This window comes from Chroicocephalus ridibundus, chromosome 13, assembly GCF_963924245.1.
Source record: "Chroicocephalus ridibundus chromosome 13, bChrRid1.1, whole genome shotgun sequence".
Classification (NCBI taxonomy): Eukaryota; Metazoa; Chordata; class Aves; order Charadriiformes; family Laridae; genus Chroicocephalus; species Chroicocephalus ridibundus.
The window spans coordinates 4,496,117-4,523,531 of NC_086296.1; the positions used below are offsets into that span (position 1 = coordinate 4,496,117).

The 27,415-nt window shown below is 53.6% G+C and overlaps 1 protein-coding gene across 13 annotated transcripts in view; it reads right to left on the minus strand.

The window, feature by feature from the left end:
* Nucleotides 1-27,415, minus strand: part of CUX2 (cut like homeobox 2) — a 69,444-nt gene that overhangs the window by 16,343 nt on the left and 25,686 nt on the right. For 7 of the 13 annotated variants that reach the window (XM_063351061.1, XM_063351064.1, XM_063351058.1 and 4 more), the window contains one exon: nt 1,537-1,915. In XM_063351061.1, the coding sequence (XP_063207131.1) occupies nt 1,537-1,696 (160 nt within the window). In that variant the 5' untranslated portion in view covers nt 1,697-1,915. Of the gene's footprint in view, nt 1-615; nt 690-1,536; nt 1,916-27,415 lie in introns of those variants that run through there. The other 6 variants (XM_063351066.1, XM_063351067.1, XM_063351068.1 and 3 more) reach the window with 3 other exon arrangements.

Sequence of the window (27,415 nt, forward strand, 5' to 3'; positions counted from 1 at the left end):
GAGCAGCTGGAGGCACCCGTGGGATGGTGGGATGGGGCAGGAGGGGCCCTGGGTGCTCACCACCTTCTCCTGACCGCGCACAGCTTCAGGGAGCACCCACGTCCCTGGGGACCAGCAGCTCATCCCTGTGCCCGGCCGCTTGGCCTGGCCTTCCGCAAAGGTCTCCGTGCTGGGGGCTGAAGGGTGACATCTGCTCCACGCTGCTGCCCGTCTCCAAGGGGAGCACGGGGCACCCATGGGGCACCCGTGGTACGCCCACGGTGCATCTGCGATGCATCCGTGTGTGCGTGTGCACGGTGCATCCATGTGTGCGCAGGGTGCATCCACGGTACCTCCACGGCACATCCGCGGTGCCATCCCCTCTCCCACCAGGGCAGCACCTCCTCCACCAGCCCGTCCATCCCAACCTGCTCAAACACATCCACCGGCGCCCTACGAATCCCTCCACGAGTCAAAGTCAGCCTTAAATCAAATCATCCCCAACAACAATGACATTAATTATGCTTTTAACACATTTTACTGCTTCCCCCCCTTCCCTTCACGCCACATCTGTGTGAACAATATCCAAAAGATTTACGGTTTTCTCCCGTAATTACAGACACACAGCCAGCTCACTTATCAAAATACTTGCTGAGCAATCAGGCTCCGTTACAGTCTCTGCCAGAGATTTGTGTTGACAGCAGCCATTCAAAGCAAAAAATGTCGAATCAGGACTTATGTGGCGCTTGTAAAGTATTCCACAAAGAGTTCGCCTGTCGAGAGACACACGGACATGTAACAGACGGGGGTAAAACGACGGGCGGGAGGGTTTGGGGAGCAGGAGGGGAGAGGGGAGCAAGGGATGGATGCTGCAGGAGAGCAGAGAGAGGGGAGGAAGAGGAGGGGGGTGCAGAGATAAGAAGGGAGCAGTTTTGGGGTGTGCATGCGTGTGCATCTGCGTACATGTGTGTGCATCCATGTGCACGCGCGTGTGAGCGGGAGGAGCACGGCGGGTGGGCACGGGGGGGTGGGGAGGGAAGATAACTGGGTTCTGGAAAGCGAGCTGACATTTGGTTCTTGTAGCACAGGAGAAAATTTAATGAGGACAAAAATATGTCTCCCTAATTCCCCTAAGAAATCATTAAAACATTTTGTTATTCCTAAATGTCTGGAAAATGAATTAGTGGCCCTGCAGGAGCCTTTCTGTGCATCTTCAGCCGTTTGTAGCTCTCCGTCCTCGCCGTGCCGGGGGATGCTCCGTGCCGTCGCCGTGCCCGGCACAACTGGCAGCCCCGGCTCAGAGCGCGGCAGAGCCCACGGTGGGGAGCAGCGGGGAGAGGGGGGTCCCGTCCCCTCACCCGGCCCTAGCACCGACTCTGCCAACACAAGCCTCACGGCTGCCCTGTGCCTCAGTTTCCCCCTCCCGAGACTTCAAGCGGCGCCCAGACTAGGGGTACACCCCGGCACGGCGGTGAAACAGGGAATGCCGTCCCCAGGCCGCAGCCGGTGCCAGGAGCCGTGCTGCGAGCCGGCACTCGATCGTTTCGGTTAACTTACCGTCGAAAAGACAACTGGGGATAGCCGCAGTGTTATTACAAGGGCTGAGCAAATGTATTCCTTTCCTAATGTCAAGATGCATTTGGCTCAGGGGCTGAAACACAGCGATGGCAAAAGCTGTCTCCACTCCTCTCTTCGGCTGGTATTTCCAGAGCACCATGCGCGAGCGGAGGTCGGCGATGCCAGCCGTGCCGTGCCGGGATGGGGCCGGCAGCGCCGCCGCGGTCCTCGCTGGCTCCTCTCGGCACCGGCGCCGGCACGCAACTCGTTAGGCAGCCAGGTCGCCACCGCGTTGCTTACCTGGAGCTTCGATTAATTGCTTGTAAACGCTCAGGAAAGCCGTCTCAGCCTCCTTGCTTCTCTTACTAAGTGCAATCACCTGCAGGGAGATGGAAAAAGGGGGTGAGAAATGGCCTTGGGGGAGGGAACCGGCTCTTCGGGGCGGGAGCGAGCTCTGCCGGGCCACCGGGACTGGTGCCACCCGTGACCGGCACATGGGTCCCCCCGGCATGGCTCTGCGCCTCCCGCAGCCGCTCGCTGCCTTTGGCTAAACTCCTCGCGCCGCTGCCACGTCACGTCGCCCTAAATCATTGATGCGCTCTGAGTAAATGAAAATTATAATTTAATGTCGGCGCTTAAATAAGAAATAAAGAAGCCTGCCTGTTGTCGTGCTTGCTGGGCTGGATCCAGCACACAGCCCTCCCCGGTCACCCTCCCCGGTACGGCACGGCTGGGACGATGCCATGGGCAGGAGCGATGCTTGTCCCGTGCACCAGGACCAGGACAGCGTGTCCCCGTCCCCCTCGGCTGCCGGGGTGCTGGTGATGCTCAGGCCGGCTGGGCGGTGGGCAGACGGCACATCGCATGACTAATAACCGAACAACATATTAATCTGCCGCCTGCTCCCATCCAACATTTAGGAGCATGAATCATTTACTCCCCTTAATTCTTCAAGGCGTGCTGACACCTCGGGGCGGGGGCTGCTGCCCACCAGGCTCCAGTGCATTTTGTTTGACAAGGGTCCCCTTGCTACCCCTGCAGCAGATGATATGGGGTGCCGGTGGAACACACAGACCTCTGCATCCCTGCCACCCCAGGCACAGGAGCCAGGGGTGGAGGTGACCCATTCCCCGCAGAAAAATACCCAGTTTGATCCAAACCGGTTGCCCGTGCCAAATGGTGATGGAGGAAGAGGTGCCCACCCGGCATTCAGTGCTGGCAGACACACCGTTACCAACAGCGGACTAGTCAATTAAACCACTCTGAAGCCACCGATGGGCTAAACGAAGCCCAAACTTCGCGCCTCAGCCCGGTGGCAGGTCCCGAGCTCCCGCACGGGAGCATCCTTTCCCTCCGCCCATCCCCTCTGTGCCGGCGGAGCTCCCGGCTCACCCCGCCAGCCCGGATTGCGATTGCTTGTCATTCAAACCCAAAGCAAACCGCTCATTTGTAATCCAGCAGCCACCTGAGCAAACCGCCTTCTCCTTCCAAGCTCGCAGGCACTGGAGCACAAAGATCATTTTTCTATTGTTAAAATTGTATAAGCCGGGCTTTTTATAGCGTCTCGTACACAAACCTACTTTCTCGGCGCCGTGCTTCCAGCAGAGGAGGAATTTGGGGGCTTTTCTTCAGCGTTCTGCAAAAAACACTTGGCTTCAGGGTGCTTTAAAATAATAATAATAAAGTGGGGAAAGGCCGGGGGGAGCAGCAAGCAGACGGCGAGCGGCACTGCCTGTCTATTGTAGCAGGATGGCATCGCGCCTGCCGAACTCGCCGGTGGCACGTGGCATTGGGGTGGCACGGGGAGCCCTGCCGGGGGGTCCGTAAGGCTGCAGAGACACAGCGGTGCTGGGGGGCTCCACGGCATCAGCCCTGTGTGACCCCCCCCTCACTTCCCACACCCTTCGGACCTTGCACGGGAGAGGAGCGGGAGCGGGCACAGCCCACCGGCACGGCTCTGCCGCGGGGCGCCGGGGACACCTGGACCTGCCCGAGCTGCTCAGAGGAGCTTCACCTCCCCTGAGACAGCATCGACCAAAGGGTGCAGAGCAAAGAGACAGCCCTAATGTGTTCTCCATCACCCCTCCATCACCCGTGTCTGCCCCCCCGCGCGCACCCCCAACCTGTGCCAGCGAGGAGGAGCCGGCCTAGACCTTCGAATTGGGCTGCTTCTGCTGAGTTTTATTCCTGAAGTCACATCACAGAGACAAAGTGTTTTTCAAGGGGAAACATCGAAGCCTTTCCCTCTCCTCAGCAATCCCGATGGAGATCGGAGCATCCCCCAGCAGGAACATTGTGGCTCCGGGGCAGGAAGGAGCCTGCAGCATCCCCACACCGTGGCCCATGGACCTCACCTCTCCACGGCCACCCGCCACGGGCTCCCTGGGGACGGATCCACGTTTCCTCCTGGTTCACGCAAGGGGTGAACCCACCGCTCAGCCCACCTTCCCACGGAGCACTGGAGGACGCGGTGTAGTGCCTTTCCACCCATTAACTACCATCAGCATCTTAATTGCAGCCGCAGGACCCGCAGTTTGCTGGTGAGGAGGCATTTGGGGGCATGTCATGAGACAAGGCATTTGGGGGCCATTTCACCAGCCCCAGCTCCTGCCCCATTGTCCCCCCACGCTGGGCTCTGCCTCAGGGCCAGAACGTTTCAGCCCATGTCGGTGCCGGGGCATCACCAGTGCAGCCGATCGGCGGGACAGCGAGCCAAGCGTCCCCTCTGCTCTTTCCAAGTCCCACTAAACATCAAGGAAATGTCAGTGCAAAAAAGATATTTAAAATTTTCAGCGACCTTTTCCGGATGGGGATAATTCACCAAAATGCCAGGGGTGATTCCAGCCGGAGCAGCTCCAGGTGCCACACAAGCACAGCTCACCCCAACCCTGAAACCGCTGTTATTCCTCACGTAGAGCTGAATAAACCCCTGGAAAAAGCCGACATCAGCCATAAGATCAAGGTTTTGTAAAAAAAAACAACCTAAATGTTGGCTTCCTCGGGGCAGAAGCATCTGAGAGGGTGATGTTACCCTCATCTTGCTAAAAAGAGGAGAAAATTGCTAAAGACGGGGGAGCTGAACGTCCCCGCAAGCAGCCCCAGCTCGATGGGGTCGGGATGGTGTCATCCCCGCTCCCCTCACCACCACGATGCCCATCGGCAACGGCAAACCCACCGCCAACCGCTCTCCCTCTGCCCACAAAGCCCTTGGCGGCCGGCGGCGAGCTCTGCCACCACGTTATATATTGACGTACTATTAATTTCTATTTCCCCCCCCGTCCCCGTCTCCCTCCGCAGCATCCACGGGCTCAAGGTGAGGCACGGCAGCGGCGCGGGATCGCCGCCGCGTGATGAATTACATTTACGCGCTGGGTCCTTTTCATGGCTGGTGACTTTCCAGCAAAGCAATTATCACTGTAGAATGCGTAATAGCCTAATTAATTACTATTGTCAGGCTGGCCTCTGTGCCATGATTATACCTTCCGAAGCCAACTTTTTAAACATTTGGAAGCAGAAATATTATTATAATTGACTGACAAAATGGTAAAACTCCCCCGGCGCAGCCGGTCCTCCTCCTGGTACGATGGCGAGGACCGACTGTCTGAGCATCTCCTCTCCAAAGGCGCGGGATTTGCATTGCACCGGCGGTGAGTTTATTCTTATATCCATGAGATCAAGTGCAGGATAAGTAGCGGGTTATTTCCATCTAAATACCGGTGGCAGTAAACCACAAATGAGCTCTTTTTCAGCGGAGAGGAACAGCTGTCGGGGGAGAAAGCGGCAGCAGAGACCCCAAATGTTGAAGAAAACTGATGAAAAAATTCATTCAAGCCTTCGCTATTTTCCTCGCCTTTTTTTGCTGATGTGTAAAGAAGTCGGGGAGAGCGGGAGGGCTGCGGAGGGGGGGGGCCTGGGAGAGGGCCGCTTTCCCGGGGAAGAGCTCTGGGTGATGGGGGCTGAACCCCCCGTGCAACACCGGCCATGTACCGGGGAGCCCCCACCTTGTGCCGGGCTCCTTTGCTGCTTTCCTGGTGGCCCACGTCCGACTGACTCCTTAAACCCATAACACACGTGCACAGATCCATCGCGCACCCACAGACCCATCGCACATGGACAGACACGTTGCGCACACACACAAAACCCCGTCGCACACGCAGAGACTCACTGCACGCCCACACAAACCCATCGCACACCCACAGACCCATCGCACACACCCGCAGACCCATTGTACACCCACACAAACCCGTGGTGCACACACACAAACCCGCCGCACGCACCCGTTGCACATGGACACAGAGCAGGGACACACGCGCAGAGACCCATGGCAGGCCCATAAACCCATCGCACACCCACAAACCCATCACACAGCCACACAGACCCATCACACCCCCACAAACCCATCACACAGCCACATAGACCCATCACACCCACACAAACCCATCACACAGCCACATAGACCCATCACACCCACACAAACCCATCACACAGCCACACAGACCCATCACACCCCCACAAACCCATCACACAGCCACACAGACCCATCGCACCCACACAAACCCATCACACACCCACAGACCCATCATACCCACACAAACCCATCACACCCATGCACTGAGACCCACCGCACCCACACAAACCCATGACACCCACACAAACCCATTGCACAACCATAGACCCATCACACACCCACACAGATCCATCAGACCACGCACAAACCCATCACACCCATGCACAGACCCATCATACACACGCACAAACCCATTGCACACCCACAGACTCATCACACACCCACAGAAACCCACCACACCCATGCACAGACCCATCACACAAATGCATAAATGCATCACACCCACAAAAACCCATCACACCCATGCACAGACCCATTGCACACATGCAAAGACCCATCACACACACACAAACCCATCTCACACACACAAACCCGTCACACATGCACAGAGACCCACTGCACACCCACAGAAACCCATTGGATACCCACAGACCCATCACACACACGCAAAGACCCATCACACACACACAAACCCATCACATCCATGCACAGGCCCATCACACCCATGGACAGACCCATCACACACACACAGACCCATCACACCCATGCATAGACCCATCGCACACACACAAACCCATCACATCCATGCACACACCCATCACACCCATGCACAGACCCATCACACACACACAGACCCATCACACCCATGCATAGACCCATCGCACACACGCAAACCCATCACATCCATGCACACACCCATCACACCCATGCACAGACCCATCACACCCATGCACAGACCCATCACACACGCACAAATCTATCACATCCATGCACAGACCCATCACACACACACAAATCCATCACATCCATGCACAGACCCATCACACACACACAAACCCATCACACCCATGCCCAGACCCATCGCACACACACAAACCCATCACATCCATGCCCAGACCCATCGCACACATGCCCAGACCCATCACATCCATGCACAGACCCATCACACACACACAAACCCATCACACCCATGCCCAGACCCATCACATCCATGCCCAGACCCATCACATCCATGCACAGACCCATCACACAAACACAAACCCATCACACCCGTGCCCAGACCCATTGCACACATGCCCAGACCCATCACATCCATGCACAGACCCATCACATCCATGCACAGACCCATTACACACACACAAACCCATCACACCCGTGCCCAGACCCATCGCACACATGCCCAGACCCACCACATCCACGCACAGCCCCATCACACACACACAAACCCATCACACCTATGCCCAGACCCATCACATCCATGCACAGACCCATCACATCCATGCACAGACCCATCACACACACACAAACCCATCACACCCGTGCCCAGACCCATCGCACACATGCCCAGACCCACCACATCCATGCACAGCCCCATCACACACACACAAACCCATCACATCCATGCACAGACCCATCACATCCATGCACAGACCCATCACACCCATGCCCAGACCCATCACACCTACGCCCAGACCCATCACATCCACTCACAGCCCCATCACACACACACAAACCCATCACACCTATGCCCAGACCCATCACATCCATGCCCAGACCCATCACACCCATGCCCAGACCCATCACACCTACGCCCAGACCCATCACACCCCTCCTTCCCACTCCTTCCCCCACTGCAGCCCCTGGCCCGTTCCTCCAAAGGCAGAAGCAGCTCACACCGCTTTCACAAGGCCAAAAAGCAATTCATGTCAAAAAGATCAATAATATAAAAATAAAGCCTGAGAATTCTAGTTAAAGGGAACGTCATAGAAATATGTTGTTCACGTTCATGATTCGGAGATTAAAAAAAAAAAAAAAAAAGAATCAATATAAGTTCTTCAGATGATGTTATTTCTAATGAGAAATATACCGAGACTGCTGCAAATAACTGCTTAACGGAGAAAAAAAATGCATTAATAATTTACTTTATAAAGCATAGGATCCCGAACGCAAGAAAATTGCTGCTGGTTCTTAATTTTGTTGTAATACTTCCTGACAAGTTCAATGACGCTTTGGCAAAGTTCCTGAGAGCACAGTCAGAGGACGTTCAGCTCATTAGGTTTTTTTTCCCCCCACCTCTTTTTCCGTGGCATCCCATCCCGGCCGGCTCCAGGGGAAAGATGCCCGAGCTCTTCCCTTGCTCCGCAGCGCAGGATTTCTTGGGATGACCCCCCAAATCGGTGCTGGCCCTGTCCCCCCCCCGCCTGCTGCCGGGCAGGAGCATCCTCCTGCCTCCTCCCGACGCCCGTCCCCAGGTGAGCTACAGCCTCCCATCACGACGCAGCAGGCGGGGAAAATATTTCAAGCATATTTTACCAGCCTCACCGACATAATTTAATACGCTTCCCCCCCACACTGGCTGGTTTCAGTTGGGTTTTTTCCTTAATTTTTTTTTTTTTCCCCCCTTAATTTATTTTCTCAGTGCATTTGCTGACAGTTGGCAACTTCAAACCATCTGCTACCGGCACACGCGCCGAAACGAAAGGCTGTGGTCCAGGTCGGCGGTGGAGACGGGCAGGGATGCGGGGGGCTCTGCATCCCCAGCGCGGATGAAAAGGGGTGATGAGGGGGTTCCCGCTGGTGCCCGGGGCCGGGATGGAGCCGGGATGGAGCTGGGATGGCCTCGGCACACGGGCGCGTCCCGAGCATCGCAAAGTTTCACCTCCCATTTAGCAGAACAAAACTTTTAATTTAGATGTTTTCGTCTATCTATCAGAGTAAAAAAAAATAAGTTTAAAATAATGACTGTAATAAATGAAGGTAATTAATTGTAGTTTGTTCCTTTACTGTCTAGTCAGCTTAATTTTACCTTTTCATCTAATAATGAGAAAATAATTTTTGTGCTCTGAGGGTTAATGATATGTAACTGCAAGAGCTGCTAATTGCATGTTGCAAACTATTCATCAAAATCCCCATCTGCGCTACTTGATTATGTTTGCTAAATTATTGCTTTGAATTATCTTTCATAAAGCAACTTTTGTAATTAGCAGGGCTTTCGCTTTGCTCTTTTCTCCGTCGCAAGGATATTCAAACTTTGTCCGTCTCAAGCTGTTGCCATTAAACTGCTGTCACGGGCAGCTTTTGGTGAGAGAAAGCAACTGTCCTATAGCTAATCGGGGGGGGGAATAAAAGCTGGGTTTATTCTCTGTGGGTACGGTTTATTCTCCTGGCCCTGCTCCTCCTTCCTCGAGGAAAAAAATTATATAGGAAGGATATAAGAACCTAAATGTATATGGAATGGATTTGGGAATGGCAGAGAGAAACGGCCCAAAAAAGCCCATCCACCCCCACCCGGGTTAATATTTCAAAATGATTTTTTTGTTTTTTCTTCCCCCCCCCCTTCCCTTCCCATTTCCAAGAAGGAGCGGAGGGGGAAGGCTCGCCATTCATCACCGCGCTTTTATGGGCTCCTTCCCGTGACGCAGATGATGTAGCGCTCTGCTCTCCCTGGTTAATATTCATGGGCAGCGCTGAAAAGTGTGCTTTGCGGGGGAAAAAAATCTATTGAGGAAGTATTTTAAAAAATTTGGAAGAGGAGGGGAAAAAGAGGGGGGGAAAGGGGGGGGGGAAAGAGGGGAAAAAGGGGGAAGAAGCGGGGAAAAAGGGGGAAGAAGCGGGGAAAAGAGGGAAGGGAAAAAGAGACAGAAAAGATTAAAAAAGAAGGGGTAAAAAAGGAAGGAAAAGAGGGGGGAAAGAGGAAGGAAAAGAGGGGGAAAAGAGGAAGGAAAAGAGGGGGGAAGGCCCCAGCCAGCCCCACCTCAGGAGCAGCCGCAGCACCGCAGTGTCCATCCCGCACCGCCTGGCACTGACGCAGCCCAGGAACCCGCCTCCAGGGGATCAGAATCCACCTTTTGGGATAAAATCACCCCAAACCTCTTGTGGAAAAAAGCCCTGGGGGGGTAGAAAGGCAGCAGAGCTGGGGAAGGAGCTGCCACCGAGGCAGGAATCGCATCCTGCTCTCCCTTACACCCCCATAAATCCAGAGCCACTTGGGCGGAGGGACCGGCTGGGGCTCCCCGAAGGACATAGCTCATATTCTCGTAGCGGATCTAATGAAGACTATCGGAAAAAATGCAGTATTTAAAAGACTGAAAATGTATTCCTATTGTTATCACTCTCTTTTATGTGTTTATGCATAGTGCATCGGAATGAATCAATACTGGATTGCCCTATAAATAAATGAGCATATCAGTAAACCCAGTAATAAAATGAAGTGATGAAAAATATGGAAATCAGTCGCATTTGTGTAAATCCACTTATTGTTTACTTTAATATTTTCTTATGCAGTTCCGTAGCTCCAAAGAGACAGATTTAAAATCAGGTAATGCTCAGCAGATGACAGATCCTAATGTGTCGCTGCTGGCAAGCTCGGAGTACCGGCAGCTCTCCAGGGGTTTCCATCGAAGCACATTAGAGGAGCAGAGAAAGCAGCCCCTGAAGAGAGAGCATTAAAAAGCCAGGGAGAAGGAGATGTATCCTGAAGTGCAACGCATCTCTCACCGGTATCGGGGACCAAAGAAACGGCATCCACGGAGCCCCCGGGGATGTGGCAGGGGCACGGGGCTAGGGAGCACCTGGGTCAGGCTGGAGGATGAAGAAGTGAGATGCTTTCTGCAGCAACGTGGTGGTTTGGGACCACGTCGTCCCACCCTGATTGCTCAGCTCCTGCCTTAGATTGCCCACTGCAATCTCATCTGGTGCATCCTGGCCATGCCATGGCATCTCCTGGCCATGTTGTGGCATCTCCCGGCCACACTATGGCATCTCCTGGCCATGTCATGGCATCTCCTGGCCGTGCCACAGCACCTCCCAGCCACACTATGGCAGTTCCTGGTCATGTCATGGCATCTCCCAGCCATACCACACCACCTCCCAGTCACACCACAGCACCTCCCAGGCATACCATGGCAGTTCCTGGTCACATCACGGCATCTCCCAGCCATGCCACACCACCTCCCGTCAGTGATGGCTCTTTCCCCTGCCTGGAAGCTCTCCAGGCAGGGCCACTATCCCTGATGTCCTTCAGGGGACATCAGGGCCCTGCCCGCACCCCTGCCCCTGCGTGGCACGAGGACCACCCAGCACGGAGGCAGAGCAGAAGGATTTTATCAGCTGCAGAAACCCCACAGAGGTCAGGGACGGTGACTTTGTGCCTTGTCCACACCAAGCCACGTCCAGTCTGTCCCTCCTGGGGCTCTCCACTTCCCATTTCAACCCCCAAGAGCCGACGGGGTGGGAAGGGGCCGGGATCATGACCACGGGGGCGAGGGCAGGTCCTGCCCGCTCCCCTGCCCACCTCTGCTCCGAGCATCCCCCTCTAACGCTGCTGGTTTTTCCTCCCACCCAGGCAGGCAGAAAACACCCCTCCCCGCACGGCCTCCCAGGAGAGCTATTTTAGAGTTGCTCTTCTTTTTTTCCCCCCTTCTCGTCTTTTTAAAATTTTTTATTTTTTTTTTTTTAAAAAACAACACATCTCCCCCCATCTGGGCTGCGAGTTGGGTGCCAGCATCTCGGCGCTGAATACTCAACATTTGCTTTTTATAAACGCCTCGGAACCCAAAGTTTCCTCCCGCGCTGCCGGGATGCATCCAGGCGGGTGCCGCATCCAGGCGGATGCTCTGTCCCCCCACGAACCCCTTGTGTCCCCCTCACTCCGGGACCCAGCTCTGCCCATCCAAAGGGGCTACCAGAGGCAGCGAGAGCCAGAAATCCCCATAACCCAAGGTTAGGGGCTATGATTTGTCTTTGTGGCTAATTACCTTCCCTTCTTGCTAGTCACTTACATCTATGGTTCTCAAAAATCTAGTTGCTGGGGAGGGAAATCCGCCGTCCTGCCGAGTTAATTCTCTAACAGCAAATCTCCTGTACCTCAGGTACATTTTTCTTAAATTCCCAGCTGAGTTCAATTAAATGTTTATGAGACTGTGCGCTTTCCCCCCGCCGCGCTGCCAGCGCCGAAGCAACAGAATTAAGCTCCTTCTGGAACAAAACAAAAACAAAAGGGCGGGGGGGGGGAGGAAAAGAGGGGAAAAAACGAAAATAAAGGTGGTTTAAGAGGGTTGGGTTTTAAGATTGCAAGAATATCATTCCCCCGGACTGCTTTTGCTCTGTGTCGCGCAGCCACGGCGTGTTGGCAATATCGACAAGGGGGTTTATATGAATAATTGAAGAAATTCTGTGTTCCTCGCAAAAGAAAAGGCAAGGCGAGAGGGTTGTTGAGATAATCAGGAGCTTGCTAATCAATATTCTCAGCCCCAGCCTCCTCCTCGCGTCTCCAAAAGGAGCAGTGCCATAAGCTCATCAGTAACTGTAAAAAAAACATCGCACTCCGAGTGTCAAAATAGTCAAGCACAGCATATTGTATTGCCAGATTTCCCTCCCGGTCCACCCCGGTGCCAGATTACATCCATCAGCAGGGAGGGAAGCCGTCCAACGATGACTTACTTACGCTTAAGTGTTCATAAATAAGGTTTTTAAGATATAGATGGCTTTTTAATTTTGGTGGAATGTGGGGAGGGGGGTGTGTGGGAAAAAAAAAGATAAAAATGATGGGGTTGATGTGATGCGATGCGACCTCTCGGGTGCTTCCCGGTAAATCCCGTGGCTTGGCCGTGACGGGGGGTATCCCGGTCCCAATCTGGCTTGTATCGCAGTGAAAACAGACAGAAAAAATTTATGCCGGCCCCACAAACGGTGGCAAAGCCTTTGTCTGGTGGGGAGGTAGGGCGAGAGACCGTATCCCCCCCATGAAAACCTCATTAGCCAGACTCTAATTACTGCCCTGCAGTCGGCGGGAAGAAACAGAAACCGTAAAACCTGAGGGGTGGGGGGGGCGGGTATTAATTGCTTTTTGATAAATTGGGGGCTGAGGTGCTGGTGGCGGAGGTCGAGAGGTGACTGCGTGAAGCTCGGCTGTGCCCTGAGCTCCGGCTGCCGGCGATAAACGTCCCGTCCCCGACTTGCCCACCCCGAACACCCAAACTGGGCACTTTGGGGGGCAAAACAGGGTTTGCAACGGAGGGAGCTGCCACCCCCAGGATCAGCAGCTGGTCCCGGCTGCAGGACCTGCAGTTTGCTCCATTACCTGCAGTTTGCTCCATCCTCACGTCCCACCAAAACCTCAGGACCGTGACCACCACGCTCGGCGCGGAGCCAGCCATCCACCCTGGCGCTGCGGGGATTTAAGCCACAAATACCCAAACTGCGGGGGTCCAAACCCTTCTTCCCCTTCTCACCAGCATCACCAAAAAACCCGCCAGGTCGTGCCCTGGTGGGACAGGAGGAGACATGGTGCAGGGTGGCCACCACCATCCCCTGCTAGATGGGCCGTGGGGCAGGCGGCGTGACCCCGGCCATCAATCAGCCCCTACGCCTTATGTAAATCCGCGATGCTCAAGATGTATGGAGCCAATTACCAGGGGTCACTGCCGGGTGTAAAATTCAGACAACGAAGCTCCCGGTCTCAAATGAATTTGCGGGAGATTGCAAGCTTACTGCCTTTTATTGGACAATATAAATATTTCACTGTTATATAAAAAAATATTGGCAAGAAAGCAGATAAACCCGAGTCCTGTGTGTATACAGAGAAGCAGGGAGTGAAAAACGGCCGTCAGCATCTTTTTAACGGCCTTTGGTGCGGTACGGGAACACGGGTTGCCAAGGGGGTCTGATGACGGCAGTGGGGCTGCGAGACCGGGGGACCCCGGGAACCCCCATCCTGGACCCACCAGGACTATGCTGGGAACGGGAGCGATGCCAGCGGCGCAGCCCGGACACACGGATGGTGGCGGCGGCGGCAGCCAAGGGGTTGTGTCTTGATCTGGAGAGCAACACAGGGGATGCAGAAGCAGACGTGGAATCCTCGGAGGCTGGGCACCGTTCCCAAGAAGCGGATGCTGTCCCCAAGCGCAGGGATGAGCCTGTGCCCATCGCGGAGGATGCCCAGGAGGGGCGGGCAGGGAACGGCCTCGCCATACGGATCAATCCCAAATGCATTTTCCTAAATATTTTCCCCAATCCCTCTGGGATCGCATCTGTCCTCACCTGCAGACCCCCATGCCAGCACGGGACATCCTTATTTCTTGCTCACCCATATATCAACCCTTCCCTGCAACAATAAAGCAGGAGAGAAGAAAAAATAAAAAGCCTATAGGAATCGATACCTCTTTCTCTCTCTCTCTCTACCTATATTTTATTAAAAACTTTAGCATCAATATTAATGTTTAAATCCTCACCAAGCTGAGTTTAATTACCTGTAAACTGCATCCACAGCTACGTGGGCTTTGCTCCTTGCCGCAGTAAATACAACCCAGGAGGCGCAGGGCCAATTTCTCGGGGCGTCACCTTCCCATCCCCGCAGGAGCGGCTGCATCCAGCCCCCCGTCCCTCAGCAGCATCCCCCCACAGCCATGTGCCGAGGGGACGGCGGGTGATGGAGACGGAGCCACGGCGTGACCCGACCCGGGATGGAACCAAAAGGAGTAGGGGGACATGAAAGAAGGGGAAAACTGGGATCCTGGGAAGAAAATGATGCGTAAATATAAAATAACTGGGGCTCTCACTGCCAAAAGGAATCTGCTTTCAGCCACGATGTGAATCAGAACACTTGGGAGGGGGGAGCGAGGGAGAGGTATTTGAATGGAGTCCATTAGCGGCTGAGAACGATGAATAACTCACAGGCAGCGGGAACCGCTCCTGAGCCGCTGGCGAGTTCACGGAGGGCTGGCACCACGGGCCGGGAGCTGCCGGAGAAACCAACCGGGGCTGGGACCGGACCTCACTTAACCCACCCGGCACCCGCCTCCTCCCTTTGCCCGCTCCGCCAAGAAGGAGAAATACATGTTTGTCAGGTTCTGTGATTCTGTGAATCTGTTTTCCTGGCTGTTTCGGCCATGCCACACTTGCGCACTTGTGTCCGCATCCTTTAACCACCGGCACGTGCGGGCACGGCAGCCGGGAGGGAGCAGGGATCGGTCCTGCTGCTGCCGCCCGTCATCCCGGGGCCACCAGCGGTCCACGGTCCCGCAGCACAGATGCTGAGCCGCGAGGTCTCGGCATCTAAAATGGAATCAGGGTTTACAGCGTGTTATCAAAAGAGCCGTAATGGGATCGTGCAGGGGCCAGAGGTTTGAGACGCGCATCAGATTTCCATTCCCGGGGAGAGAGGAAACGGCTGTGTTTTTAAAAAACCCCATCTATCAAGGGCTGCCATCTCACGTGCCGTGTTGGTGGCTGCTCGTGGGCAGCTCCACCGACCTGGAGTTTTGCCATCCTGCTCTTCACCGGAGGCCAAAGAGGGGCTGATGGAGGGGGCCAGCCTGGTCCTGCCCTCCCAGACCCCGCATCCCTGCAACCCCCCCGCCACGCTTCTCCTGCATCCTGCAGCTTTGCCCCCTCCCGGCTGGCATCGTTAAGGGCCCCTTCCTTATTACATCTATTCCAGCGGCTTCCCAAGGCCAGGGTTGGGACGGCGACGGTAGCGTTCGAGGGCTACACTTCCAGAATAATATTCATTACCATATTCATTCAGTGTTTATCTCGCAGATGTACGGATCCGTTACAATGGAGAAAAAAGAGAACTCAGAATTTGTTCTCAAAAGATATTCAAATTAGTTAATCAAGAGTCCTTTTATTACGTGTCTCATGTACCAGCAGCAACTATCCATCGAGATAAATGATCAGCTGCTAATAACTGATTACATTGCAGCAAGTGTTTTCTTATCCCTATTACCACCATGTTTAAAGACATTTTATAAATTTCTAATTATTGTAAATTGTTTCTCCTTTTGAAAACATCTTCCCATAGTCATCAGCTGTCAATTTTCCCTGAAAATCTCTCCCTCTGAAATAAGCCCACAGCAAGATGCTCAGGAAGCAGAGAAAACCCTTCCCGGCTCCCAGCCAGCGGGATGCAGCCCGGCCACCTCCATCCCAGGGCGCTGGGGGACCAGGATGCTCCTCCAGCCCTTTTAGAAGTGGACCAGACTTGAAAGAAAAATACAAGCATCTGTAAGCCAGATAAATCCTGGATGTTGCTGTTTTCACCCGCTGCACGATGCCAAGGTGCCCCATGGTGGAATCCATCCCCCCGGATGGATTCACTCTCCAGCGAACCATGGAGAAATAAATAAGCCAACGGTATATAACACAAGCACGAGGCACCCGCTCCTACAGAGACTGGCATCCGAGGGCAGATCTGGGCTTGGGAGAGCCCTAAATAAGATCCCGCTCGCTTTCTGTGTATTTTACAGATGAAAGCTGAAATAGTGGAGAGGGTCTGAAGCCAACCAGGACTTTAAATCCAGCAGCCGGCCTCCAGCCGCCGCTCCAGCCGATTTCTGGGCTCCATTCATTATCGCAATCAATCAGCTCAAAAAAAAAAAAAACCCCAACCGCAAAAACAACAATAAACCACCCTCTAAACTCTCTTAGACACTTTAATGGAAAAGGTATCTCCTTCCATCTTCCCCGGCCGTGACCGCGGGGCTGGAGCAGCAATCCACGCAGCACAGGCCAGGCTGCAGCCAGAAGGGTCCGTACAACGCCGGAGACCGCGATGGGACCAGCAGAGCATCCATGTGCACCTGGAAGGGATCCAGGATGCAATGAGTCCGCCAGCACGGTGTCACTCCACCACCGCCGGTGCTACCACCGGTGACGGTGGCTCTGCTGGTGACGTTGGCTGCGCAGGGACAGGGATGACCAGGACAGGAGCACATCACGGCCGTGCCCCACCGCGTAGCCAGACCCTGGAGATATTTGACAGCGTTTGGCCAAGCGCCTCCATGCTGGAGCTGACTGAGCCAAAGCTGCCAGCAGAAGCCGTGCTGTGGAGGCATGGGATGGGAGGAGGAAGAGGAGGAGGAGGAAGGCTGCCTGGGGTAACCCCCATGCAGAGGACCGGGGTGTCTGGCCAAGCACGTTTGCTGGGCAGAGCAGGGCCCGTGGCTGCCAGGAAAGGGAGGAGCAGCCGGCGGGACGCGGAGCCTGGCATGGAGCAGCCAAGGTCCTTCCCGGCTCCAGGGGGGCTCAGACCAGGGGAGGAGACGCCGCAGGCACCAGCCATGCCATTATACGCTTTATTGATGCTGTTCTGAAGAAAGCTAATCAATATATTAGATTTCCCAAAGAAAGAAAACACCAGCTGCCAGCAGCACATAACTCCTCTGCCGCGGTGCATTTTTCCATCAAGCCCCGGGGCCGCGCGTGTCTGCGCAAGATGAGGTCACGTTCAAGAGGAGACCTCCCGCTCCCCCGGCGGCCGGGTCAGGGCCAGGGCCACGGCCACCACTTCGCCACGCGGCAAAGCCCACCTTGTCCTCCCCGCTGGGGTTGAAACAAAAATGTGAAATTCTCCAAATATCTTGCAGCGGCATCACCGTGGGGTGCAGAGAGACAGACCCCAACCGGGTCCAACGGGGCTCCCAAGGGACCCCCCAGTCCCAGTGCCGTTGCATCCCTGCATGGACCCGCAGCCCCCAGCATGGATTTGGGCTTCAAGGAGGGTTCCCAAAGAGCTTTCCCCATCGGGAAAAGCCATCTCAGCAACTGCCCTTTGCCAGCCGCATTCCCCTGGCAAAGCCATTCCAGCAGCACCGACCGGTCCCAAACGCTGCCACTCAGCCACACACTGGTGAGAAGCTGGGAAGCATCAAACCTATGGATGCCCTTGGCCATAGAGGGATCCCGGCACACAGAACCCTGGCAAACCAAACCGCGGTGCCCGGTGTGCCCTGCTGCCCCCCTGCCCACACCCCGTCACCGCTCCGGGGCGTTCATTCCTTAAACCATGAAAGCCGATGGCGCGGCAGCTCCAAAAGCTGGTTAAAAAGGACAGAATAAATCCACGTTGGACCTAACGCTCAGCACCGGCAGGAAAGCAGACTGACGTCACGGGGAATTGATTAGTGTTTTAATAGAATTAGATCATTGGGAGGGTTGCAGACCTGCTTCAGAAACCCAAATGTTATGCAGATTCGCATTCAAAACCCTAAACCAGGGCGCATTTAACCAAGGCAGAGTAAATGTCCCACATTTCCCCAGGATTATCTGAACCATATCAGATATAATCCAATGATCTGTAAAGTGATTATACCCAACTGAATATAAGAGATCTCTTCTGGTAATGCAATATTTCATCCAGCTGCAGACATTAGGAGGAGGCAAACAAAGGAGGAGATTTAATAAGTGGAAATAAAACTATAGGCAGAGATAGTTTTAAATTATTTTTTTTTTTTGTATCGCATCTAATTGCAATCAACAACAGACATCTGACACAGTGACAGCATCAGCAAAATTGCTGCTGAGAGCACAGAATCTTTGTCTAAAAATAATCAGACATTCAGCGCGCCACTGTTTGTTATAATGGTAATCGATGCTGGAGGCTTTGAATTCCATCAATTTATAGATCTGCTCTGTTCTGCCTGGTGATTGTGTTCTGCACACATCCACTCCCGCTCGGCGCAGGCAGCGCCGGGGCACTGTGTGATTAAGATAAGCTCAGATTCCTTTCATACATTCCTTATCAGCTCTAATTCTCCACCAGGCAGAGATGTTCACAGCAGTTAAAGATTAGTTCAGCTTCTCAGACGCCAAATTTGAGGGTATTGATCAATAAATCAAATCACGGGCAATCAATCGCCCGATCCGAAGAGTCTAGCCGATGCATTATTACTGGCGCCTTCGAAGCTGAGGCTTTTTCATGGGTTTCATCAAAACGCGGCTTCCCTGGCTCCCCGCCAGCTCCCGGGCTGCCTAATAGACTCCGCAGCAGAGGAGCTCCAGCCCAGCAGAAGAGCAATAAATTTCTCATCAAACAGCCGATAGAGAAACAAGATGAACATCTGTTTTGCTGCAATGAAACTCCTGTGTTCTTCAGAAGCTGCAAACCAGGTCTGACAGACCACCCCAAAGGCAGCTTTGCCTTCAACAAAGCAGCAAAGCAGAATATTTGCCGGTTATTTCAATCAGGTAATTTAAGAAGACTTTGCATTCTCCTCTCTGCAGCTGCCGGAGCTTTACAGACAGGATTCCTGCTCAGTCGATAATAAAAGCCATCCTGGGACCCTGTACTATGAAGGCAATTTTATGATACCCATTATGTGGCAATGTAACTTCATTAAAAGCTGTTTATTCCCTCTAAGCATTTTAAGCACTTTCCCTCACCCATAAAGAAGAGCCTCTCGGTGCACTGGAAAGGTTATTTGTGCCGGGAGGCGCTTTTGGGTATTTCTTGCCGGGGACGAGGGTCATGCCAGCCGCAAGATCCTCGCAAAGGGGCTTCTCCTCCCGGCCGGCACTGAGACGGGAGCTGCCGAGAGGCAGCCGTATATTATTTTTATTATACACTCAAGATGAGCTATGTTTACCGGAGCTCTGTTTAGGTGACATTTATTATGCCAGCTTCTTTTACATATTAATACGGACAGTGCCCCGAAAATTCACCTCTGCTGCAAAGGGGGGCTGGTTCCCTCGCACAGCCATTCGCTCTTCCATTTGGGACAATTTGGGGTGTCTCAGCCCTGAGAGCTTCATTTTCCAACCCGGCATTATAATTCAGCATCCAGAGATGGAGCCGCAATCAGGGCAAAGCGGGAGCCAGACCCTATCCTGCAGCCAGCTGCATCCCTGCGGCACGCCAGGGTCGCCCTGCTCCGAAGGAGGGACAAAATTCAACCCTTAAAAACAACCAAGGAACCCCTAAATCTCAAATCTCCTTATTCCTGCTGGTAACATCAGCAACACCCCCCCCCCCCAATAGTTCGGTCCTATCCCAGTGTTCAGCAAAGTATTAATTTATCAAGCTCATTCTTCATAAACACGTCCGATGGGCCAGGATGGGTTGGGGACATTTCTCCCAAATGCTGACAGTATAAATCCCGGATGGGGCTAAAGAGTTAACCCATGGCAGGGAGGACCTTTGTCTCCATACGGGATTTAGTAGCCCAGCCATCCCTCCAGGATGATAGAGCAGGAAGGTCTTTACTTGAGACTTCAAGCCGGCCATCAGTAAATGGCGATTCGTGCCCTGCTGAGATTCAAGAGTCATCGAAACCACCAGGCAACCACCTCCCCGTCTAACGACGCGCCCTCAATTAGCCAGTGGACTGCGATAAATCAGCCATAAAGCAGGGCAAGCTGGCCCAAGTTTGTCAATTCTCCTTAAAATAATGTGAATTAAAGCAGAGAAAAGGCGGGGAATGAGAGGGAGATGCACGACGGCTGGCAGAAAGGGTGTGAATCCCCAATTTTTTGCTTCTGGCAAATTTTCTACTCCAGCCACCGAGGGTTTTCCCACTGCACAGAGGCTGTGGTGTCTTTAGGGAATGGTCCTAAAGGTCCAATAACCGTTGGACATCGCTCTCGCATCCTCCTGAGTTAATACTCCACCAAAAACATCTCTGGGAACAGGCTCGAAGGACGCAGCTACATCTTTAGCAATTAATAATCAGGACGACCGTTGGCACGAGTAGCCACATCTCAAGGGAAAGAAAATTCCCTCTTTATTACCTTCAAAAAACCGTCGCCTTTCTCCAAATAAACGGGCAGAGACTCGCGTGGCTCGTGGGAAGAAAGCGGGGCAGGGCACGCTCATGGCTGGGCACCGAACTCGACAGCGACAGTTCAATATTCTCCCATAAACGCACACACAAACATACACAAAATACTGCTAATGGCTCGGTATTTCTTTAAACAGAGTCGCCAAGGAAAAAATAGAATTACTAGAATACATTTTAATTGATTTACAACAGCACTTAGTAACAGGGATAAAAGAAAAACTTGTTTTATTGGACCTCCTGCTAATTAGCTCGACTGACTCCGGGTTAGAAAAGCGTATCCCTCGCAACCCGGCACAACCCCGACCGGCACCCGACACGGAACAGCTTCTATGCACGGAAAATCCTTCATAATAATCAGAGGAAAACCGCCGCCAAATGGTTATTGCCGAGAGACGGCGGAGGAAAGGGCTGCTCCGAGGATGGAGCCACCAAATGGGATGAACCAGCCTCTCCGGCGGATTCAAGCATCCCCTTTCCATCCCTAAACACGCCTTTATTGCGACTTTGATATATCCTTCCCCTTAACGACTTTTAAGGGCAGCAGATAAAGTCGAAAGAAGCGCAGAAGCAACCAGCAAATGTTTAATATTCAATAAATGTGTCAATTTTACATACGGAGGCAAATGGGGCTTTATTGAAGAATTGGTAAACTTCCTCGGAGGAAAGTAAGTGCGTTTTAGTCTTCAAGGGGTCCCCGATGAATAGAAATGGAATGTGATTTGTGATAAAACTCAGCTGCTCTATAAAAGACGTTAAATAAATGTTGCTGTTTCACTAGGGATATACAGAATTGATTGCATTATAGACTGATTCGAAGATGCACGCTCCCCGCAAGCTACCCGCTCGCTGCCGCGCAGCCCCTTCGCCTCTATGTCGGCCTCTATATCTGTGCAGAATTTTCTGGAAACGCTTTAAAACCACCTTTCCACGTGGTTTTGCCCGTTACGGCATCCTGAGCATCGGCTGCAGGGCAGGATCCGCCCCATCCTCGGGGAAACGCCGGACCCTCCGGCGCAGGAGAAGTGCCACCGTGAATCCGGCCCGGGCAGCTCGATTCCTCCCAAAAACCACAATATTCCCCAATTATTTGCATCGACGCAGTTGACAGCGCAGAACCCGGAATTGCCGTTAAATGCAAAAATAGCGGGGGACGAGAAGCAATTAAAAATATTTTCACTACCGAGACCAAGCCAAGTCGCCATCCACCCCGAGCATCCTCCGCCGGCGCCGGGGGACCCGACCCATCGGGGCGGCGAGCGGCACCGGGGAAGGGCAAGGCAAACAAACCAATCTCCGACAGACAAATGAGAGGCCAACGCTACCACCGCGGCGAGCGCAAACTGTGATATAATTGCGCTGCTGCTACATCATCTTTAATCAATAACATCCAGGGCTGCCACCGCGCGCGCAGCCCAAATCCCAGCCTCCGCCAAGAAACAGCATGTTGTTAAAAAGCCCAATAGCTTTTTTTTCCCTCGCCCCCCCCCACCGCTAATAGGTGGCTCGTTTCCCTCAACCCTGCTGATTTTTTAAATCAACCTAAATTCCAATAATTGTTTAATGTTTATTTTTATTTAGCTCCGGTTCACCTACTCTGGCTCTCCATGTTAGAAATTGATATTGTGCTCCGCTGGCTGGGGAAATAAAAAAATAAAAAAATTAGGAAACTGTTGGTTACTTCTCATCATAGTTAGACTGTGCCGTAACGGCAGCTGGGGGCGGCCTCCAGCCTGCCGGAGGAATAGCTCTACTCCGCCTAAATTCAGATTTGCTCCAGTTTTCTGGGTACCAGCTCGCCCCAGGACCCTCGGGAAGGGCTCCTGGCACACAAGGGCTTTCCCACAAGGATGGGATTTTTTTCTCCTCGCCCAACAAAAAGCTTGGGATTTAAACCCAAAAGAGACGCTCTCGCTTTCCGGGTGGATTCACCCCTTTAAAAGCCACCAGCAGCATCCATCGCTGCCGCCGCCTTCCCGTCCGCCCCCGAGGTTGAAGGTGGTTCTGGAAAAGTACAGGAAAGCTACAACCAATTCCTTTAGGAGATCCATCACGTCAGATTAGCAACTTAGTTTCTTATTAGCTATTTTCCATCCTATCATATTAATATTTGTTTTCACTAATACAATGCAGGAGTCTTATCATATTAGCAACTTTCACATCACATTAGTGAAAACAAATACTAATACAATACAATACTAATATGACATGATCTGATGGGAAATTGCTAATACAATAAGACTCTCCTACCGTATTAGTACAGAAACACTGTGTGTCCCAGTTACGGCTCTCTTTGAACCGGGTAAATATCCGGCATTTCCAAAACCAGCCACGTTTTTGTCCGAAGGTGCAGGCATGGGACGGCGGGACGTGGCACAGGGTCGGACACCGAGGACCCCGCTCTGCCCTCGCGGTGCAGATGACCTGCAGTAGATGCATTAAATTGCAATGAAAATTCCTTATTCAGAAGTAAATTAGTGAAATCTGGGTCTCCCCCCTCCATACAACCGGCTCACCGGGACCGGGATCCCCCGGCTGTGGTGGTGGATGGAGAGTCACGCCAGCCACCCTGACCGGGGAACACCGCGGCCTGAAAACTTGTGCTAGCAATAATAATTTGAAAGAGGAATCCAATTAAACCAGATAGCCTGTCGAGTGGTTTCAGCGTTAGCAGCTGCCTCTCCCCGAGCACCCAGCGGCGCCGATGGGAGCAGCCGCAGCACCGGGACCGTCCCGAGGAGCAGGAGACTCCGTGGACAGTTTGCAGCAGCGACCGGCGTGGGGATCGCACCCGAGATGCCAAGGGGGGAAACAACCCCAGGCAGGAATGCCATGAGGAGGAGGAAATCCAGAGCTTTGGCTGAGGAGGAAGGCTGGACCACGGGAAGCCCCAGTGAGCGTTGTGGTCCCCGAGACAGGGATGCTCCCCTGGACCGCGGGGAGTTCAAGCTCAGCACCAGCTCAGGAATGAGATACGATGCATGCATCGGAAAAACCGAACGCCTTAAATACTGGCTCCATCAGGCAGCAGCCTCCGGCTGGGGCAGACGGCCTCTGCCGCGAGGCTCAGCCTCCCGCACCAGCTTTATTTCCCCCTCGCCTCCAGCACCTGGAGCCATTTTCCTGCTCTTCTGCTTCAGTTCTCCCACAGGTCCCACCTAACACCTCCCGGCCGCGAGCTTCAGGCTCGGAAGCAAAGCGGGGTTTCTCGCCCCAGCTCCTTGGCAAGACGTCTCCGGAGCCGCTTCCTGGCTCGGCATCGGCACCCACCCTGGGATGCTCCGTGTCGCCCCAGCCAACCATGCCACCAAGCGCTGCAGCGAAGAGCTCCGGCACGGAGAGAGGCAGGCAGCGGATCTCCTTCGAGCAATGCCCAGCTTCGGCACGCTCAGCGATTTTCTATTCTCTCAGCAATTTTCTGTTCTACTGAATTAGTAGTTTGTATTGAATTAGTATTCATTTTCCCTAATATGATATATAAGCATAATCATGTTAGTGACTTTGATATCGCATTAGGCTCTACCGCCGGCGTGCATCCCGGCCCCGGCAGCGCCGGGTGGGGAGCACCGCAGCCGTAGAGGAGTTTCCAGCGGGAATACTCCAAATGTGGGGCCGGATCCTGCTCTCACTGACCTCCCCCAAATTTCCCCCAGGTTCCCGGCCGAGGTCCCGGCCGAGGTCCCGGCCAGGGCAGGTTTCCCCGCTCAGGATGGCGAGATGAGAATCGAAATAAAAGGTGTCGCATCCTGAACGAGTAAGTCGTTCAGCTAAAATAAAAGACTCCCAAAGGCGAAAGCTGCAGTCGCATGGCAGCAGCCTAACAGCACCCATCCCCGGGGATGTGTCCCCGGTGGCAATGGGTGCTCCTCTCCCAGCAAAGCCATGGCAATTTGGGAATTAAAAGCCGAGCAGACAGCGGGATGCAGCCGGGTAGGTCAGGGTTACAGTGGGGCTGGGGGATGCTCGCTGAGAGCCGGCATCCTCCCATGGGAAAACCCAGCCAGCACCGAGCCTGCCTCAGTTTCCCCATCAAGATGACAAAGGGCCCTGAAAACCCCAGTCCTTAATTAGCTGATGAAGTTGCAATGAGCACAAGCAGCGAGGCAGCGGGGGGGAGGACACAAGAAAGGTCCTTGTCCCGCAGGGCGCAGAGGGATCAGGGAAGGAGTGAAGGGCACAGGGCCATCGGCAGGCACAGACGGGCAGCTCCGGGGCCGATCCCGCACAGCTCGGCTTGGCAGCGGGACAGGAATGGGCTTTATGTCAGGGAGAGCGGCTCCCGAGCCGCATCGCCAGCGCACGTCTCCCCGCCGCCGGTGCAGCGCGGCCGGGTAACAGCTAGCGACGTGCCGCATCCCTAATTAGCTCTTTTATGGACTCAAATAAATTGTCTTCGCATTAACATGAAAGCATGTTTCTTTTAATCCGCTGCCCACCAGGCTGCGATGGCACCAGGCCCGGCGCCTCTGACCGAGGTGCCATCGCCCACCGCGGGCGTCGGTGGCACCGGGAAGGACCGAAACAGCATCGGGGCCGGAGCGGAGCTGAGCCTCGCGCATGGGTCAAGATCAGAGCAGTCACGCTGTAAGATCAGCACATTCTAGATATTTTTATATTTTTTTTATATATATTTTTATGTGTATATCTATCTATCTACATATATATATATATAAAATCCCCTACTTGCTGCTGCCCATGCAGACACCCCAGGAGAGCCAGCAGCCCTCATCACTGAGCGCCCAACCCGGCACCCAGAGGTTACCCCAAGAAAAGAGCTCCTGGCCACACAGATGTGTACACGCGTGTGCAAACACACACACACAGACACATGTTTTAAAATCCTAAGAAAATCCCGAGTCTTCACTGTCAGTGCTGTATATCACTTTGAGATATATACCATATTAGCAAAAAGAACTGAATTATATTGCATTCATGATGCAATTAAACACTTCACTAGGAATCAATGTAAAACTGATGAGGCCTGAAAGTAGTGCATATGGCTTAGAACATTATAAAACATTACCTTCACTCAAATCCTTTTCAGTAGCAATTTAAATCTTCTTACAGTTACTGCTGCCAATGGTAAACCATCTACTGATTCATAACAGTGCATGGGAACGAATGAATTTTTTTAAAAATTTATTCAACTACTAAATTACCCATGAAACCGGAATAGCTGACAGGAGTAATCTGAATTATTATTAGCTCTGCAAGTATTCTGCATTAGCCAATTTAAAACCACGGCTCACAGGCAGAAACCAGTTAGTACAGGCAGGGTGTTAAATGACTGCCATAGTTCTTCATTTTACTGCTGCTTACGTTTAAAGGTCAAGAGATAAAAATTACATATGACTGCAAACACAGAAAGGGTGTTTATCTTTTTTTTCCCTATGAATCAGGTCAACCAGAAACTTTAAAAACATTCGGAGATATGATTGTATCAACCGCAACACCTCTGAACTACCCCAGGATTTGGGGTGGGATGGGGCGTTCTTCCTCCTCTTCCTCCTCCCCATTGCTCTTCGTGCCAGCAAGACAGGAGAAGACAGGGATGAGTTGGTCCCGTTGGGGTCCTGCTCCGGCCACTGCCCCCAAAACGTGGGCACAGCATCACGACCCAACACCCAGCCTTGCTGTGGGGATGATGCACGGGATCATCCCACAGCGACGGAGGGTCCCTCAGGCGAGGACCGGTGGCAGCTGGAGGGGATCTCCGACCCCTCTCCATCACCTCTGCCCCGGAGCCAGCACCGGGACCCGCTCACGGCAGGATGAGCAATTTAGCCCCAGCTGAAATCCCCGCTGGGCTCCTAATCCATGGGCTGATTACTCAGAAAGCAAAACCACCTGGGGATTCGGGCACCGGCTGCTCCCGGCGCTGTCAGACAGAGGGGCAGGGGAGACCCTGGTGCCCCCGAAACAAGGGGAGGGGGCGGCAGCCCCTCATTTATAAAGCCCCGCCAAGGTGAGTGCTGCCCCCTCAGCCGCCAAACCTGCCGCAGCCCTCGTTTACCTCTCACAAAGCGATTAAAGCCTGTGCAAGGCAGGGGAGGGACGGGCTCAGCCCCCGGTAAGGGCACCCTCGGGGTCCCCGGCTCCCTATCTGCCCACTGGGGGGGGGAGGAAGGTGTCCGGCTCCCCCCCACCCCCAAACAAAGGCAGATCCAGCACTGCTGCGATGGGCAAAGCGATGTCGAGAGCCGCCCCAGCCGCACACGAATCCCACGAGGATCTCGACATCTGCTTTGCCCATTTTCCATGGATGAAGAGGGCAGGATGGGGCGGGTTTCCAGGCAGAAGCCCCCGGTGCCAGCGCGGAGTGGAGGCAGTGTCTCTTTAACTGACCATAACACTGCATCATCCTTTCTCTTCCTATTTTCAGTTTTATTAGCAAAGCAGCACAATGTTTATACTAGTGGGTATTACATTTGCCAGAACAATTACGGTATGACAAATGGCACATCAATGTAATCCATCAACTCGGCTGAGACAGGAATCCTTTATCCCGGGCTGCCATTAATTCCCAGCCAGGTCTCTGGGGTCCCATGCGTCAGTAACCATGACAACCCGGGGGACGCCGGGCAGCGATGGCATCTCACCGGGAGAGTCGGGCACCCCAGCGGGGCACTGGGATTTCACCTTTGGAGCCGGCACGTCAGCCTTGGGATTGAACATGGGGGGCGTTCGCATGGCGAGACCCCTTCGTGCAGCATACGGACCACGCAGGAACCCAAAGTCAGCGTGGGGACACTGGGAGAAT